We start from the raw sequence: 18970 nt of genomic DNA on the forward strand, positions 1-18970 counted from the left end.
TACCATTGAGCCATGCTGACGTTGGCAACATCACAACTATCCAGTAAGTCCAATTCAGCAACATAAATAAAAGCACAGGAGGCATTTAATACCTAGAAAAAATTCAATGGACATATAATTCAAATTATGTACATAGAAACACAGAGAAGTTACAACACAAAAACAAGCCGGTCCATGTTACTGTTTACCTTCCACGTGATCAAATATTTCTAATCACATTGGCCCACCCTATGCCCATATCAATACCTTTTTCTCTATTCACCCAATTTCACGATGAATGTTAACATAGTTTCTGTCACTGCAACAGCCTCAAAACTTGCTGTGTGAAGTTGTTTCCCCTGTCCTCTGATCAAATCTCTTACATTTAATCTACTACCTTTGGCCCTTCGTTCTAGGCTGCTCAATTTCCAAAAGCAGTGCTTGTTCTACCATGTCCTCTCTCTTCAAAAGATTAATCACTTGTATTATTTCTCCTTGCAAGGTAATCCTTGCTAAAGTATGGAGCCCAAAGTAACTTTGAATTAAGAGACTGCAATAAATTATGTTTCTCTTGCTTGAGAAAAAATTGGCTGCTTAAGTCAGTTAAAAAAAATTAATTTGCAGAAACCTTCGTTGGGAATAGGTTGATAAGAAACTGCATGCAGGTTTTTAAACTGTGAAATATGTGCACCTCAGAGAAAAACAAGTCTGTGACTATACAGCAGTTGTCAACCAATTCTGGACGGTAGTGACACCAATGTAACAGTACAAACACAGAGGGCAATTACATAATTACCTAATATAATGAAGGGGATTCCCAAGAAGGTAGAGTTGTACTTCCCTCCCATCAAATTAATGATCCCTGCTGATGTGAGGGTGGCCAAAGCCATTGTCACTAAGCCCAGGAGTCCAAGCCAGGGCTTGCTGCGAACACAGTCTTGCATGGAACAGCACAGCATAGCCAGAATCCAAACCACTAGCAGGCTGGTCACCAGGTACCACTCCGAAACTTGGCTGCTCTTCTGAAAATCCTCCTTCAGTGACGATGATGTAAACGGATAGAGCTTCAGTTCTTTGTTCGATTTTTGGAAATTCTCAATGGTTTCGCAGAAAGTCGACTCCCATTTCTCTGCCACCAAATCATTTAAGGAGTTGCGGGTTTGCAAGTAATAAGTGATCTGCATCGCTCGAGCAGATTTCACCTGATTCTTGTTCTGCAGAGTAACACCTCCAAGCTGGTGCCCAATAAACACCTCCTGGCCATCTTTAAGGTAGGTATTTGGGTAATTGATGACGATCCCTGTGTGGTTCAGGGTCCATGCAGCTCTCAGTTCCTCCAGCACATGCACAATATCATCGAGGGCACACATCTTGTTATCCTTTAGAATACACATGTGGGCAAATGAGTAGTTGAAGCCCAACATTGGCACCTGAATCCGTGTCACAGATGAGTGCAACTGGAAAGAAGTAAGAAGAAGTCGCAGGGTAAATTAACCAGAAAGCAAACATGCGACATAATTCTCCAGTTATTACAGGAGCTAATTTCATTTACATTGTGGTAAATTAGGTCAATCTACAGGAGACTAATAAACTGAAAGGGAATTAAGAGCAGTGACTGACTCAGGAACACTCTATTAGTCTCATTAGCCTTTGCCAATCTAAGCAGAGAGAGTTTCACGAGGTGGAATCATACTGGGTGTTTATGACTGCAACCCAGGACACGGAGAGCCATAATGAGCCTGCAGCAATCAGAACACTGGTGCACACTCTTCATCCTGCAACATTCACATGGACAGCTCCAGGACTGCATACTAAATGCAGAGATCATCAGAGGCCGCTTCAGCTTCACTGTCAAACCCTGAATGTTCCCTGACATTTTTCCCTTTGCCTTAGTTTTAACAAGTTTATAAATGTGCTGTCTGCAAACACTCAGAGGAAGCTATCATGTGCAACTTAAGTACACCCAGTTACTGAACATACAAACATATGTGAATGTATGTTCACTTCTTTACAAAAGCAAGGAAGTTACGATGAAGCCTTACATAACACTGCTTCGGCCTTAACTGGAGAATTGTGTCCAAATCCAGGCACCGCACTTTAAGAAGAAAGCTTTAGAAACGGTGCAGAAACGATTCATGAGAATGGTTCCAGGGATGAGGGACTTCAGTTTTGTGGATAGATTGGAGAAACTTTTCCATAGAGAAGAGAGAGTTGAGAGGAGATTTGACAGAAGTGTTCAAACTCATGAGGGGTCCAGACAGAGCAGATAAATGAGAAACTGTTCCCGTTGGCAGAAGGGTCAAGAACCAGAGGACACTGATTTAAGATGATTGGTAAAAGAACCAAGGGTGAGATGAGGGAAACCTTTTACACAGTGAGTAGTTAGGATCTGGAATGCGCTACATGAGAACGTAGTGGGGGCTTTCAAAAGGGAATTGGATAATCATCCAAAGAGAAAAAATTTGCAGGGCTACGGAGAAAGGGCAGAGGATGGGGCCAGCTAAGTTACTCTTGCAGAGGGCCAGCATGGGCATGATGAGCTAAATGACTTCCTTCTGTGCTGTAACCATTCTATGATGATGACCTGGACAGTGGTGTTGGGAGTAAGGTCAATAAGTTTGCAGACAGCAGATGACGCCAAAATCTGTGCAAAGGTTCATAGAGTAATGGTGTGCAATCAAATCCAAAAATATTTAGATGCACTAGGGCAGTTGGTTATACAACTCATTTCTCTTAGATAAATAAATGTAGTGTCATGCATGTTGGCGGGACCAACACAGAATACATGTACCATTTGCAGGAATCAATACTGAGTTTGTGAGACAAAAATGAACAATGTAGAGAAGCTGTGGCTAAAGCAGAATAGGATATTGGGTTGCATTAACAGAAACATTCAGTACAAATCCAAAGGTCACCATTTTGTCTCTATACAAGTCACTGGTCAGACCATATCAATAGCACTGTGCCAGAGGGTGATGGTCGAGGGTTGTTTTTGCGAATGGAGGCCTGTGACTAGTGGTGTACCACAGGGATTGGTGCTGGGACCCTTACTGATTGTAGTGTACAATAATGATTTAGACATGAATATAGAATTTTTAGAATTTAGAACATTACAGCGCAGTACAGGCCCTTTGGCCCTCGATGTTGCGCCGACCTGTGAAACCATCTGACCTACACTATTCCATTTTCATCCATGTGTCTATCCAATGTCCACTTAAATGCCCTTAAAGTTGGCGAATCTACTACTGCTGCAGGCAGGGCGTTCCACGCCCTTACTACTCTCTGAGTAAAGAAACTACCTCTCACATCTGTCCGATATCTATCACCCCTCAACTTGAAGCTATGTCCCCTCGTGTTTGCCATCACCATCCGAGGAAAAAGACGCTCACTATCCACCCTATCTAACTCTCTGATTATCTTATATGTCTCTATTAAGTCACCTCTCCTCCTCCTTCTCTCCAACGAAAACAACCTCAAGTCCCTCAGCCTTTCCTTGTAAGACCTTCCCTCCATACCAGGCAACATCCTAGTAAATCTCCTCTGCACCCTTTCCATAGCTTCCACATCCTTCCTATAATGCGGTGACCAGAACTGCACGCAATACTCCAGGTGCGGTCTCACCAGAGTTTTGTACAGCTGCAGCATGACCTCGTGGCTCCGAAACTCGACCCCCCTACTAATAAAAGCTAACACACCATATGCCTTCTTAACAGCCCTATTAACCTGGGTAGCAACCTTCAGGGATTTATGCACCTGGACACCAAGATCTCTCTGTTCATCTACAGTACCAAGAATCCTCCCATTAGCCCAGTACTCTGCATTCCTGTTACTCCTTCCAAAGTGAATCACCTCACACTTTTCCGCATTAAACTCCATTTGCCATCTCTCAGCCCAGCTCTGCAGCCTATCTATGTCTCTCTGTACCCAACAACATCCTTCGGCACTATCCACAACTCCACCGACCTTAGTGTCATCTGCAAATTTACTAACCCACCCTTCTACACCCTCTTCCAGGTCATTTATAAAAATGACAAACAGCAGTGGCCCCAAAACAGATCCTTGCAGTACACCACTAGTAACTAAACTCCAGGATGAACATTTGCCATCAACCACCACCCTCTGTCTTCTTTCAGCTAGCCAATTTCTGATCCAAAGCTCTAAATCACCTTCAACCCCATACTTGCGTATTTTCTGCAATAGCCTACCGTGGGGAACCTTATCAAACGCCTTACTGAGGCCTTACTTAGGAGGTCTGATCAGTAAGTTCGTAGATGACATGAAAATTGGTGGTGTTGTAAATAGTGAGGAGGAAAGCCTTAGACTACAGGACGATATAGATGGGCTGGTAAGATGGGAGGAGCAGTGGCAAATGGTGTTTAATCCTGTGAGATGATGCATTTTGGGAGGTCTAACAAGGCAAGGGAATATACAATGGATGGTAGGACCCTGGGGAGTACAGAGGGTCTGAGGGACCTTGGGGTGCTTGCCCATAGATCACTGAAGGCAGCAGCACAGGTAGATAAGGTGGTTAGGAAGGCAAACGGGATATTAGCCTTTATTAGCTGAGGCATAGAATATAAGAGCAGGGAGATTATGATGGAGCTGTATAAAACACTGGTTAGGCCACAGCTGGGGTACTGTGTACAGTTTTGGTCTCCACACTATAGGAAGGATGTGATTGCAATGGAGAGGGTGCAGAGGAGATTCACCAGGATGTTGCCTGGGCTGGAGCATTTCAGTTATGAAGATAGGCTGGGGTTGTTTTCCTTGGAGCGGAGAAGGCTGAAGGGGGGCCTGATTGAGGTATACAAAATTATGAGGGGCATTGATAGGGTAGATAGGAAGAAACCTTTTCCCTTAGCGGAGAGGTCAATAACCAGGGGGCATAGATTTAAATAAGGGGCAGGAGGTTTAGAGGGGATTTGAGGAAGAATGTTTTCACCCAGGTGGTTGGAATCTGGAACCCATTGCCTGAAGAGGTGGTAGAGGCAGGAAAACTCACACAACATTCAAGAAGTATTTAGATGAGCACTTGAAACGCCATAACATACAAGGCTACGGGCCAAGAGCAGGGAAATGGGACTAGTTAGGACGGGTGCTTGATGGTAGGCACAGGCGCGTTGGGCCGAAGAGCCTGTTTCTGTGCTGTAAAACTCTATGACTCTAAGGTGAGTCATATAGTGGTCTTGGAAAATGTTCAGGGGAGAGCTACAAAAATGGCTCCTGGCTTATGGAACCTTGGTTACCTAGATAAGCTTAAAGGCCTTGTTTATTAATTTTAGAACAACGTAGACTTAAAGGCATAATAATAAAATAAAAGCAAAATACTGCAGATGCTGGAAATCTGAAATAAAAACAAGAAATGCTGGAAATACTCAGCAGGTCTGGCAGCATCTGTGGAGAGAGAAGCAGAGTTAACGTTTCAGGTCAGTGACCCTTCATCAGAACTCAAATATTAGAAATGTAATAGGTTTTAAGCAAGTAAAGCGGGGATGAGGCAAGAGATAACAAAAGAGAAGGTGTTGATAGGAGAATAACTGACCAGAAGGTCATGGAGCAAAGGCAAACGGTATGTTAATGATGTGGTGAAAGACAAAGCATAAATGCAGAGAGGGTGTTAGTTGACAGAAAACTGAACAGCCTGGCCCCACACACAAACATGAAAAAAACAGTGGGTAGGCACAGTAGAAACAAACTAAACAAATTAAAATAAAATAAAAAATAAAAAGTAACAGAAATAAAAATAAAAATAAAAAGGTGGGCCCGTCAAGCTCTGAAATTATTGAATTCAATGTTCATTCTGGCAGGCTGTAGTGTGCCTAATCGGTAAATGAGATGCTGTTCCTCGAGCTTGCGTTGATGTTCACTGGAACACTGCAGCAATCCCAGGACAGAGATGTGAGCATGAGAGCAGGAGGGAGTGTTGAAATGGCAAGCAACCGGAAGCTCAGGGTCCTGCTTTCGGACTGAACGGAGGTGTTCCGCAAAGCAGTCGCCCAGTCTGCGTTTAGTCTCCCCAATGTAGAGGAGACCACATTGTGAGCAGCGAATACAGTATACTACATTGAAAGAAGTACAAGTAAATTGTTGCTTCACCTGAAAAGAGTGTTGGGGGCCTTGGATAGTGAGGAGAGAGGAGGTAAACGGGCAGGTATTACACCTCCTGCGATTGCAGGGGAAGGTGGTGTGGGAAGGGAACGAGATGGACGGTAGACGTAAAGGCAACCTGCTCGACATCTACAAAATAAATAAAGGGTTTGATAGGCTATTCCAATTTAACAGATTGGGGAAGACCAGGCGACATGAGTTTAAATTATTTAAGAGTAGGAACAGACTGGATGTTAGGGGGATCTTCTTTTCCCAGACAGTACTGAGTCTCTGGAATGCCTTGCCAGCTGGGGTGGTGCGTGCCTTCAAGAGGGAGCTGGATCAGTTCCTGACTGGGGCAGAGATTACATTATATAGAAGTTAAATGTCTTTACAGATACCACTTGGTCTGTGTGATCCTCCTGGACTGACTTTGATTGCCTGAGGGGGTCGGCGAGGAATTTGCCAGAGCATTTTTTCCCTTATTGGCCCTGGGGTTTTCTCTTTTTTTGCCTCTCACAGGAGAATACATGACACCAAGGGGAGGTAGAAGGCAGGGGAGAGAAAATGTTCAGTCACGATGTTCCCTGAATGTAGGACAGGCTTAATAGGCCGGCCAGTCTTTTCCAGCCTGTATGCTCAATAACTTGGTATTCTTAACTTGAACACAGTTCATGTACAGTCCCCTGTCCACACATCAAGAACATGCAGCACTTCATAGGAAACATCGCAACACTCCGCTGTCAATAGTTTCCTGTGTGCTTACATTTAGAAATCTGATAAAACTAAGGCAGAGAGGAAAATATCAGCGACAACAGAAAAGTGGCCTACCTGTAGCAACATGGAATGAGGGGAGAACTCAGTTACAGCTGCACACATTCAAGGTTCAAAATGATTTTCTTGCAACATTTGCATAAAATTTATGAGGGTTACTACAGCTTTGCTTTCATTCCCTACCCAAACAAAAAGTTTCTAACCACCTATGCAAGGCCTGAGTACAGAATTAACACCAAACAGCCTGCATATAATGGAATTAGAACCAAGAAGCTTGCATATACTGGAGTGAACACTAAGTGGCCTGCATCTGGAGTTGGCACAAAGTGGACTGCATAAACTGGAAAAGCATTGTGAGAAGCAAATAGAGTATAGAAAATCAAACTTGCTGCACACCATTCTCTTAGGTCCAATCCGAACATTGTTAACAAACCTGCTGACAAGGGTAGTAGTTGTCTGACGAACTGACGTCAGAACACCAACTCTCTGACACTTCCTCCTACCTCCCTTGGGCCATAACCCCACCACCAAACATCAAGCCATCATTTCCAGGACTGTCAAGGACCTCACCTCCTCTGGAAATCTTCCCTCACCCCTAACAAACCTCCCCTTCCCACAGCACCTTTCTATGCAAGCGCAGGAGATGCACCACCTGCCCTTTTACGCCCTCCATCCTTAACGTGCAAGGTCCAAAACACTCCGTCCAAGTGAAATAGTGATTCACGTGTACTTTTTCAATTTAGTATACTGTATTCACTGCTCACAATGCGGTCTGTTCTAAATTGGGGGGGAGCCAAACACAGACTGGGTGACCACTTTGCAGAACACCTCCGCTCAGTCCACAAGTGTGACCCTGAGCTTCTGGTCCCCTATCATTTTAATTTTTCACCTTTCCCCCACTCTGATCTCTCTGTCCTCAGTTTCCTGCAGTGTTCCAATGAAGCTCAATGCAAGCTCGAGGAACTGAAGCCCATCTTTCAAGTAGACATTTCAGGCATTCCGGACTCAACAATGAGTTTAACAATTTCAGATCATAACCTTTGCCCCATTTTGTTTCCTTTATCTTTGCTGGTTTTGGTTTCACTTTTTTTTTATTTCTTGCTTTGAGATAGCAGTTGTTCATATTCTGACACTCACACCTCTTCCAGACACGTCTATTGTTTCTTTATTTGTCCCATTACTAGTCCCTTTGGCCCTGCACGACTAACTCTTTTGTCATTTAATCTGTGCTGTCTTCCACCCTATCACAGACCGTCCCTTTTGTTCTTTTCCACAGCCTCCCCCTTTCACTTGCTTGAAACATATTACATTTCTAACTTTCCCCAGTTCTGATGAAAGTTATGGACCTGAAACGTTAACTCTGTGTCTCTCTCCACAGATGCTGCCTGATCTGCTGAGTATCTCCAGCATTTTCTGTTTTTATTACTGCATATATTGGGATTAGCACTAAGTAGCCTGCGTATACCACAGTTAGGACCAAGTGGCCTGTATATAACTAGTTTGCATCAAACGGCTTGTGTATAAAGTTAGCACTCAATGGCTTGCATATAACTAGAGTTAGCACAAAATGATATTGTGTGTATATTTAGAACTAGCACCAAAAGGTCTGCATATAGGACCAGCACCAAACAGTTAGTTGTCACCAAACGTCCTGCATATAAGAAATGTAGCAACATTAGCAAAAGTAGGCCATTCACCCCTTGAGCCTGTTCCACCATTCAAAGAGATAATGCCTGATCTGTATCCCAACACCATTTACCCACTCCATATCCCTTGATACCATTACCGAACAAAAAAAATCTGTCTCATATTTGAAAGCTCTGTATTTCCCCAATATCCACAGCCTTTTGAATGAGAGTTCCAAATTGCTACTACCTTTTGTGTGAAGATGTGTTTCTTGATTTTTCTCCTAAATGGCCCAGCTCTAATTTTAAGATTATGTCCTCTTGTTATTTATTCCCTCACCAGAGGAATTTGATTCTATGTATCTATCCTTTTTTTATTCATTTCATGGGATGGATGTCACTGACAAGGCCAGCATTTGTTGCCCATCCCTAATTGCCCTTGAGAAGCTGGTAGCGAGCTGCCTTCTTGAACCGCTGCAGTCCATCTGGAGAACGTACACGTAGAGTGCTGTTAGGAAGGGAGTTCCAGGATTTTGACCCAGTGACAGTGAAGGAACGGAGATACAGTTCCACGTCAGGATGGTGTGTGGCTTGGAGTGGAACTTGCAGGTGGTGGTGTACCCATGCGTCTGCTGCCCTTGTCCTTCCAGGTGGAAGAGGTCACAGGTTTGGAAGGTGCTGTGGAAGGAAGTGTGATGTGTTGCTGCAGTGCATCTCGTAGAAGATAGACACTGCTGACACTGTGTGTGGTGGTGGAGGCAGTGAATGTTGAAAGTGGAGGAAGGGGTGCCAATCAGGTGGGCTGCTTTGTCTGAATGGTGTCGAGCTTCCTGAGCATTGCTGTAGCCCATTCATCCAGGCAAGTGGAGAATATTCCAACACACTCGTGACTTGTAGACGGTGGACAAGCTTTGAGCTGTCAGGAGGTCAGTTACACAACACTGAATTCCCAACCTCTGACCTGCACTTGTAGCCACAGTATTTATGTGGCTGCTCCAGTTCAGTTTCTGGTGAATGGTAACTCCCAGGATGTTGATTCAGTGATGGTAACGCCATTGAATCTCAAGGGGAGATGGTTAGATTCTCTCTTGTTGGAGATGGTCATTTCCTGGCACTTGTGTGGCGCAAATGTTACTTGCCACTTATCAGCCCAAGCCTGGATATTGTCCAAGTCTTGCTGCATTTCTACACGGACTGCTTCAGTATCTGAGGAGATGCGAATGGTGCTGAACATTGTGCAATCATCAACGAACATCCCCACTTCTGACCTTATGATTGAAGGAAGGTCATTAATGAAGCAGCTGAAGATGGTTGGGCCTAGGATACTAACCTGAGGAACTCCTGCAGTGATGTCCTGGGACTGAAATGATTGATCTCCAACGACCACAACCATCTTACTTTGTGCTCGGTATGACTCCAAACAGAGGAGGGTTTTCCCCCTGATTCCCATTGACTTCAGTTTTGCTAGGGCTCCTTGATGCCATACTCAGTCAAATGCTGCCTTGATATCAAGGGTTGTCACTCTCACCTCAACTCTTGAGTTCTGCTCTTTTGTCCATGCTTGGACCAAGGTTGTAATGAGTCATTGAGTCATAGAGTTATACAGCACAGAAACTGGCCCTTCGGTCCATCGTGTCTGTGCCGGCCATCAAGCAGCTAACTATTCTAATCCCATTTTTCAGCACTTGGCCTGTAGCCTTGTATGCTATGGCGTTTCAAGTGCTCATCTAAATACTTCTTAAATGTTGTGAAGGTTCCTGCCTCTCCCACCTCTTCAAGCAGTGCGTTCCAGATTCCAACCACCCTCTGAGTGAAATTTTTTTCCCTCAAATCCGCTCTAAACCTTCTGCCTCTTACCTTAAATCTATGCCCCCTGGTTATTGAACCCTCCGCTAAGGGAAAAAGTTTCTTCCTATCTATCCCATATAATTTTGTACACCTCTATCATGTCCCCCCTCAGCCTACTCTGCTCTAAGGAAAACAACCCTAGCTTTTTCAGTCTCTCTTCATAGCTGAAATGCTCCAGCCCAGGCAACATCCTGGTGAATCTTGCTGCACCCTCTCCAGGGCAATCACATCCTTCCTATACTGTGGTGCCCAGAACTGTACACAGTACTCCAGCTGTGGTCTAACTAGCGTTTTATACAGTTTGGTCTGGAGTTGAGTGGCCCTGACAGACTGAGCATCAGTGAGCAGGTTATTGCTGAGTAAGTGCCGCTTGATAGCACTGTCGACAACACCTTCCATCGCTTTACTGATGATTGAGAGTAGACTGATGGGGCAGTAATTGGCAGGACTGGATTTGTCCTGCTTTTTGTGGACAGGACATATCTGGGTAATTTTCCACATTGCCGGGTAGATGCCAGTGTACTGGAACAGCTTGGCTAGAGGCATTGCTAGTTCTGGAGCACAGGTCTTCAGTACTATTGTCAGAATATTGTCAGGACCCATAGTCTTTGCAGTATCCAGTGCCTTCAGTCATTTCTTGATATCACATGGAGTGAACTGAATTGGCTGAAGACTGATATCTGTAATGCTGGGGACTTCAGGAGGAGGCCGAGATGGATCATCCACCTGACACTTCTGGCTGAAGATTGTTGCAAATGCTTCGGCTTTATCTTTTGCACTGACGTGCTGGGCTCCCCCATCGTTAAGGATGGGGATATTTGTGGAGCCACCTCCTCCAGTTAGTTGTTTAATTGTCCACCACCATTCACGGCTGGATGTGGCAGGACAAAGAGCTTAGATCTGATCCGTTGGTTGTGGGATCGCTTAGCTCTGTCTATCGCATGCTGCTTCGCTGTCCTGGGTTGTAGCTTCACCAGGTTGACCCCTCATTTTTAGGTATGCCTGGTGCTGCTCCTGGCATGCCCGCCTGCACTCTTTACTGAACTAGTGTTGATCCCTTGGCTTGATGGTAATGGTAGAGTGAAGGATATGCCGGGCCATGAGGTTACGGATTGTGGTTGAATGCAATTCTGTTGCTGCTGATGGTCCACAGCACTTCATGGATGCCCAGTTTTAAGCTGCCAGATTTGTTCTGAATCTATCTCATTTAGCATGGTGGTAGTGCCACACACACGACGGAGGGCATCCTCAGTGTGAAGACGGGACTATCATTTTCACAAGGATTGTGCAGTGGTCACTCCTACCAATATTGTCATGGAACAGGTAGATTGGTGAGGACAAGGTCTAGTAGGTTTTTCCCTCTTGTTGGTTCCCTCACCACCTGCCGCAGGCCCAGTCTGGAAGATATGTCCTTCAGGACTCGGCTAGCTCGGTCAGTAGTGGTGCTACCGAGCCACTCGTGATGATGGACATTTAAGTCCCCCACCCAGAGTACATTCTGTGCCCTTTTCTTCCAACTGGTGTTTAAAATGGAGGAGTACTGATTCATCAGCTGAGGGGACACAATAGGTTGTAATCAGCAGGAGGCTTCCTTGCCTATGAATCCTTTCAAACACTTCGATCTGATTACTCTTCAATCTTCTAAAATTAATGGAATACAAGTCAAGTTTATGCAAACTTTCCACATAATCTAAACCTCTAAGTCCCGTTATGATTTTGGTGAACCCCCTCTAAGGTCAATATATCCTTCCTGAGGTTTGGTTCCCAGATGGAGTCTGAACAAGGCTCTATACAACTGAAGTATAACTTCCAACCCTTTATATTCCAGTCCCCTTGAGATAAAAGCTAACATTCCATTAGCCTCTTTGATCACTTTTTGTACCTAACTAGATTTTAATGATTTGTGAACTTGGATTCACAAATCTCTGTTTCTCACCATTTAGAATATACTCCAATTTATTTTTCTTGGGTGGATGACCTCACATTTGTCCACATTAAACTCCATCTGTCATAGTTTTGCCCACTCACTTAATTTGTCAATGTCCCTAGACAAATTGTGATCTCATCTACATTATTTACTTTGCCTAATTTAGTGTTATCAGAAATATTGGATACACAACTCTCTATTCCCTCTTCCAAGACATTAATAAATATGATGAACAGTTGAGGCCCCCAGAACACATCCTTTGGGACCACCGCTTAACCTATCCGTCAATCACAGAACATTCCCTTTATCCTGAATCTCTGTCTCCTACCTTCCAATCAATTTCTAATCCAAGACAGAAAGCTACCTCCTTTTCCCTGGGGTGAAAACAATCAGCAGCCCTGGAGATTTATCTATCCTCGGTCCTATTACTTTCTCCGTTACCTTTACTGTACTATTATTGAATTCAGTAAGCTCTTGCCCTTAATGGTATTTTTAGTTTTCATTCTATCACTGGTATTTCATCCTTTTCCTCTACTGTGGAAGTGAACACAAAGTACTTGTTTAATAAATCTGCCATTACCTTTTGTGTATTACTGTATCAATGTCTTCAATGGGCCCACTTAGCCCTCAATCAATCTCTTACTCAATATTTTTATACACTTTTTTGTTATTAGCCTTTACAGTACATGAAAGTTTTCCTCATATTCCTTTTCAAAGCTCTTAATATTTCCTTGGTGTCTCTTTGTTGCTTTCTATATCTCTCCCAGTCCACTGGATTACCACTTTTCTTGCCACCTGCATAAACCACTTCCTTTGTAACAACAACTTGCACTATATAACCCCTTTAACTTGGTAAAAATGTCCCCAGGCATTTCACAGGACCATTACCAAACAATGGCCAGTAATGGCTCAGTTGGTAACACTCTTGCCTCTGATCAGAAGGTTGTAGGTCAAACCCCAGTTCAGATCTAGGCAACATTCCAGTACAGTAATGTTGAAGGTGGTATATTCAGATGATGTGCTTAAACAGAGACCCTGTCTGGCCTCTCAGGTGGGTACAAACAAAATCATACGGCACTATTTTAAATATGAGTAGTGGAGTTTTCCCCAGTGTCCTGGCCAATATTTATCCCTCAACCAACATCAATAAAAACAGATTATCTGGTTGTTATCACATTGCTGTTTGTGAGAGCTTGCTGTGTGCAAACTGGCTGCTGTGTTTCCTACATTACAACAGTGACTACACTTCACACAAAAACCACATAAAGAGATCTTAGGGGAGGTGATGAAAAGCTTGGTTAAGAGGTGACTAAAGGAGGGAGAAACTTGTCCTCATCCAAAATTCTGCTGCCTGTATCCTAACTCGCACCAAGTCCTGTTAATCCAACACCCTTGTTTGCTGGCCTACATTGGCTCCTTGCCCGGCAACGCCTCAATTTTAAAATTCTCATCCTTGTTTTCAAATACTTCCATGGCCTTGACTCTCCCTATCTCTATAATCTTCTCCAACCCTACACATCTCCAAGATATCTGCATTCTTCCAATTCTGGCCTCTTGGGCTCCATCATTGGTGGCTGTGGCTTCAGCTGCCTAGGCTCTAAAACTTTGGAATTACCTCCTTAAACCTTTCCGCCTCTCTCTCTGTTTAAAACACTTCTCAAAATCTACTTCTTTGGTCACATGATATCTCCTTATGTGGCTCAGTGTAAAACTTTGTTTGATAATGCTCCTGTGAAACAAGAGAGAAAGAATAGACAGATACATCCAATGAAATACATTTTGTCACTGTTGTAATGTAGGAAACAAGACAGCCAATTTGCACACAGTGAGTTCCCACAAACAGCAATGAGATTAATGGTTTTACTGATGTTTGAGGGATAAATACTGGCCAGAACATTCCACTGCTATTCTTTGAAAAAAATGCCACTGTATCTTTTACATCCACCTGAGAGGGTAGAAAGGATGTTGGTTTAACATCTCAACTGAAGGACAGTACCTCTGACAGTGCAGCACTCCACTACAGCTGAGGTTATTTGCTCAAGTTCTGGAGTGAGACTTGAACTCACAACCTTCTGGCTCAGAGTACAACTAATGAGCCAAGGCTGCGGGTGATAGTTAGTTGATATGAAGAGAGAATCTGAAGCAATGAGGGTGGTATTGGAGTATATATCTCACATTATGAGGGTGATATCTGACAGTATAGGTGTTTTTGGACAGTCTGAAGGGGTAACATGGTATGGGTCTATCTGACAATATTAAAGGGGTATCTGATGACGTCTGGATAGAATGCAGCTGAATATTTGATGGTATCCAGATGGTATGAGGGTGAATATATGATGGCATGAAAGTGAGTGGGTGAGGGAATAAAGGTGTATATCTGATTGTATCTGATGGTATGAGGTGGAAATCTGGTGGTATGAGGGTATGTATCTGGATGGTATGAGAATGCATATCTGATTGCAGCTGCTGGTATGAGGGTGGAAATTCTGTGGCATGAGAGTGGGTATCTGATGGTATGAGTTTGGATACCCGATATGAATCTGGGTAACTGATGATAATGAGAGTGGGTGACTGATGGTACAGGTGAGGTATCTAATGGAATCCAGACAGTATGAACTGGGAATCTAATAGTTTGAGGTGCATATCTGAGGATGCATGTCTGATGGTATCTGCTGGTATGAAGGTGGGTGTCAGATGGACGGTATGAGCTGGATATCTGTTGGGATGAGGGTGGGTATCTGATGATATGACAGTGGGTGAATGTATCCATATGGTATAAGGGTGGATGTGTGACAGGACGAGGGTGGGTTAGTGTTAGTATCTCAATGATATAATGATATTTGATACTGGAAGGGGTAATCAGGGCACACCCCCTCAGTGCAGACGGGACCCTGATGGAAAACAAGCTGTGGCTTTAACTGCAGTAAGAATGCAACCCAGGAAGCTTACTATGTTAAGTGGAGGCAAAGTTAATAGGATTCCTGAAGGTTATCAGTGTTTCGTGTTTGAAGGGAAAATAACCCCATATCCCTCGAGTGGGACAAGCGAGCCCATAGTAATTCTCAGGGACACAGCGGCTACTTGATCCCTTTTACTGGTAAAAGGCCTGACATTTCCCCCAGAGAGTGCAGTGAACACCAACATGGTACTGAATGGTATTGGAGGGCAGTGTATGCCTGTACCTGTACACCAGGTGCACCTGGAATGCGACCTAGTTTCGGGACCGGTGACTGTAGGGATTGTCCCTAGTTTGCCTGTGGATGGGGTTGACCTGCTCCTCGGTAATGATTTGGCAGGGGTGAAGGTGGTAGCCCCCAGTAGTGAAAGAAAGACCGCAGGAGGTCAGAGAGACAGGGCAGTGGCAGAAGTCGGTCCCCTGCAGCTTCCCTGAATGTGTAGTGGGTCAGGCCATGATCAAATCAACTCCCCCAGAGGAGACTGCATTGGCAAGGCAGGCAGATGACCATGAGGTCTGCCTGTCCGAGACTTTCTTTGGAAAGTTAGGAGACCCAAGGAATGAATTAAATAGGTTTTCCCTAACTGAGGCTCAGCGAGCCAACCCAGTATTGCAAGAATTAACACAGGCTGCCCAGTCTGGAAGTGAAGCAGAGGGAGTCCCTGATTGCTACTATTTAAAGAATGAGGTACTGATGAGGAAATGGAGTGGACAGTAGTTCACCAGGTTAGTGGTGCCACAGAGGTACCGGGGAGAAATATTAAGAAGGGTCCACGAGACTACAGTGGCTATACATGCCGGTATACGAAAGACCAAAGCCCGCATAAGACAGCAGTTTGACTGGCCAAAACTCCACAAAGATGTGGTGGAGTACTGCAGGAGTTGCCACATGTGCCAGGTTGAGGGCAATCCCCAACCTACAGTGAAATCTGCACCCCTAAGTCCTGTACTGGTGTTAGGAGAACCCTCCAGCAGAGGGCTGGGGAACTGTAAGGGACCCCAGCCGAGAACAAAAGGGGACAAGCAGGCACATGGCTGGCAGAAGTTTAGAAAGAGAAGAGGAAAAAGTGACCAAGAGGGAATGTTAAAGGAAGTCCGGGAAGAACCCCGGATGAAAACCCTTACTGTCTGGTCAACCAACCCCGAAAAATGTGAAAAGGTAGACCCCACATCGTCCTACGTGAATGCAGACTCCAGAAGCACCCCCACCAGAGTTGTTAACAGCATTTACAGGAACCTGCAGAGACAAAGAGAGACCTCTAGGGGCAGAGTAACTGTGAGAGTGATGCCTCACCTAGACGAAGTGTCACAGGAAAATGCAGTTAAGTCTGCACAAATACCTGCAGGTAGGAGCCTCCCAGAGAACAAAGGGGAGAGTAATAAAGACTCCTCCCCAGAGTTAGAGGAAAAGGGAACCACTCATCCCCTGAAGTCAAAAGTCTTTGCATGACTGAGAGTGTTCAGGATAGACCTGCCCCTCTACTCACACTCCTGAGGAAAAAAAGAGAAAATTAAAGCAGTTCTGGCACCCAGAAAAGACCATTTTTAATAGGCTTTAAGATTGGTGAATGAATGAAAACAAATGAGAGAAATGCATGGTTTTTCTTTCTGTATCTTGTATTTCTCTCAAACTCTGTAATGAAATGCACCATTTTTCTTCAAATTGTATTTCATTCCCCTGGGTATGGAGGTGTCAAGCAAACCCGCCCACCTGCCAAGATTGAGGCACACATGATTTCGCCACATGAACATTAAAACTTAAAATTGCAAGACCCTGACTGGAAGGACATTTGCATAGTACTAGCAGTGTTGGAACAAAAGGAACCCAGTCGTTGCTTCCCCAATACACAGAAGAAGTGATCAGACCAGTTTTAGTCATGTGACTAGCTGGCTGTTGAGATTTGAACTTCCAACAAAGGATTTGAAGTCAGAAAGCTCCTGTCTCCTGGTTTGATAAGACCTCTGTCCTGTCTGCCCTCATCTCGCTCTCACCAGCTTCAGAAACCACTAAGTCATGTAAACTCAAAGAGAGAAAAAGTCTCCCATGTGAACAAGGTTAAAAAGGAACACTGGGCCCCAACGAAACGCAAGACCATATCTTCAATCAAGGACTACGACGAGCTCGAAGCACAGTAACAAGAGATTGCCTCAAACTGTTCTACTTATCTTTTTTCTGCTCTTTTCTGTCCTGATTTGCATGTGTGCATCACATGTGCATGCTAGCATGGATGCATCGTATATCCGTAGGCGTTAACCATATTAGAGTTTAAGTTAAGTGTTTAATGAATTTAATCTTTCTTCTTTAAACCAAAGAAAGCCTGTTTGTGCTCATTTCTTTGCCTTATAATTGGAAAGTTGTGAACAAGGATTCACAAAGTGGGAGCTCAAAACACAGTGCGGTCAAAATTAAACCCTGTTACAATAAGGCCAGGTGAAAATAGTAGCAGATCCCTAGACACCTTTCTCTCCTGGTCGTGACAGTGTGTAGCGAGAAAATGATAGTAAGGGTGGGGTGGCTGATGGAATGAGGACATAAGATCATAAGAAATGGGAGTTGGAGTAGGCCATTTGGCCCTTCGAGGCTGCTCCACCATTCACTAAGATCATGGCTGATCTACTTCAACTCCACCTTCCTGCACTATCTCCATATCCCTTGATTGCCTCAGTATCCAAAGACATCTGAGCATTCACAGCCCTCTGGGTTAGGAAATTCCAAACATTCACAACCCTCTGATTGAAGACATTTCTCCTGACTCAGTTCTAAATGGCCGACCCCTAACCCTAAAATACTGACCCCTAGTCCCTGACTCCCCAGTCAGGGAAAAACATGTTCCCGGCATCTAGCCTGTCAAGCCCCTTAAGAATTTTATGTTTCAATTAGATCACCTCTCGTTCTTCTAAATTCCAGGGAATATAGGCCTAGTCTACTCAATCTCTCCTCAGGACAACGCTCTCATCCCAGGAAACAGTCTAATGAACCTTCATTGCATTCCCTCTAAGGCCATATATCCTTCTTCAGATAAGGAAACGAAAACTGTACACAGTACTCCAGATGTGGTGTCACCAAAGCCCTATAAAATTGCAGTGAGACATTTTTACTCTTATACGCCAGACCCTTTGTTAACTTTCTGTGATTCATGTACAATGATAACCAAGTCCCTCCGAATACCAACATTTCCCAGTCTCTCACCATTTGAAAAATATTCTACTTTTCTATTTTACTACCAACGTGGATAATTCCACACGTCGCCACATTATACTTGATCTGCCATGTCCTTACCCACCCACGCAACCTGTTTATTTCCCTTTGCACCCTCCTCAGTTTACTTTCCCACCTAACTTAGTATTTTCAGCAAACTTAGATAGATTACACTCAGTCCCCTCATCTAAGGATGGGTATCTGATGGTGTCTGCTGGGATGAGGGTGGGGAAAAAAGGGATGGAGGTGGGCATCTGACAGGATAAGGGTGGGAATCTGATGGTATCTGCTGGGATGAGTGTGGGTATCTGATGGGATGAGGGACGGTACCAGATGGGATGAGGGTGGGAATCTGATGATATCTTCTGGAAGGAGGATGAGGAACAGATGGGATAAGTGTGGGGTCTGATGGGTAAATGATATCTGATGGGATGAGGACAGGAACCTGATGAAATGAGGGTGAGTATCTGGAGATAAAGGTGGATACATGATGGGATGAGAATGGAAATCTGATGGTATCTGCTGGGATGAGGATGCGTATCAGTTGGGATGAGGGTGGGTATCAGATGGGATGA

At 44.3% G+C, this 18970-nt stretch overlaps 1 protein-coding gene across 12 annotated transcripts in view; it reads right to left on the reverse strand.

Annotated features, from left to right (window-relative positions):
• The window catches only part of ptchd1 (patched domain containing 1), a 207588-nt gene that overhangs the window by 175289 nt on the left and 13329 nt on the right, over positions 1-18970 (reverse strand). For all 12 annotated transcript variants that reach the window (XM_068040206.1, XM_068040209.1, XM_068040208.1 and 9 more), the window contains exon 2: positions 776-1436. In XM_068040206.1, coding sequence (XP_067896307.1) covers positions 776-1436 — 661 coding nt within the window. The remainder of the gene's footprint in view (positions 1-775; positions 1437-18970) is intronic.

Source organism: Heterodontus francisci, chromosome 10, assembly GCF_036365525.1.
Source record: "Heterodontus francisci isolate sHetFra1 chromosome 10, sHetFra1.hap1, whole genome shotgun sequence".
Lineage (NCBI taxonomy): Eukaryota > Metazoa > Chordata > Chondrichthyes > Heterodontiformes > Heterodontidae > Heterodontus > Heterodontus francisci.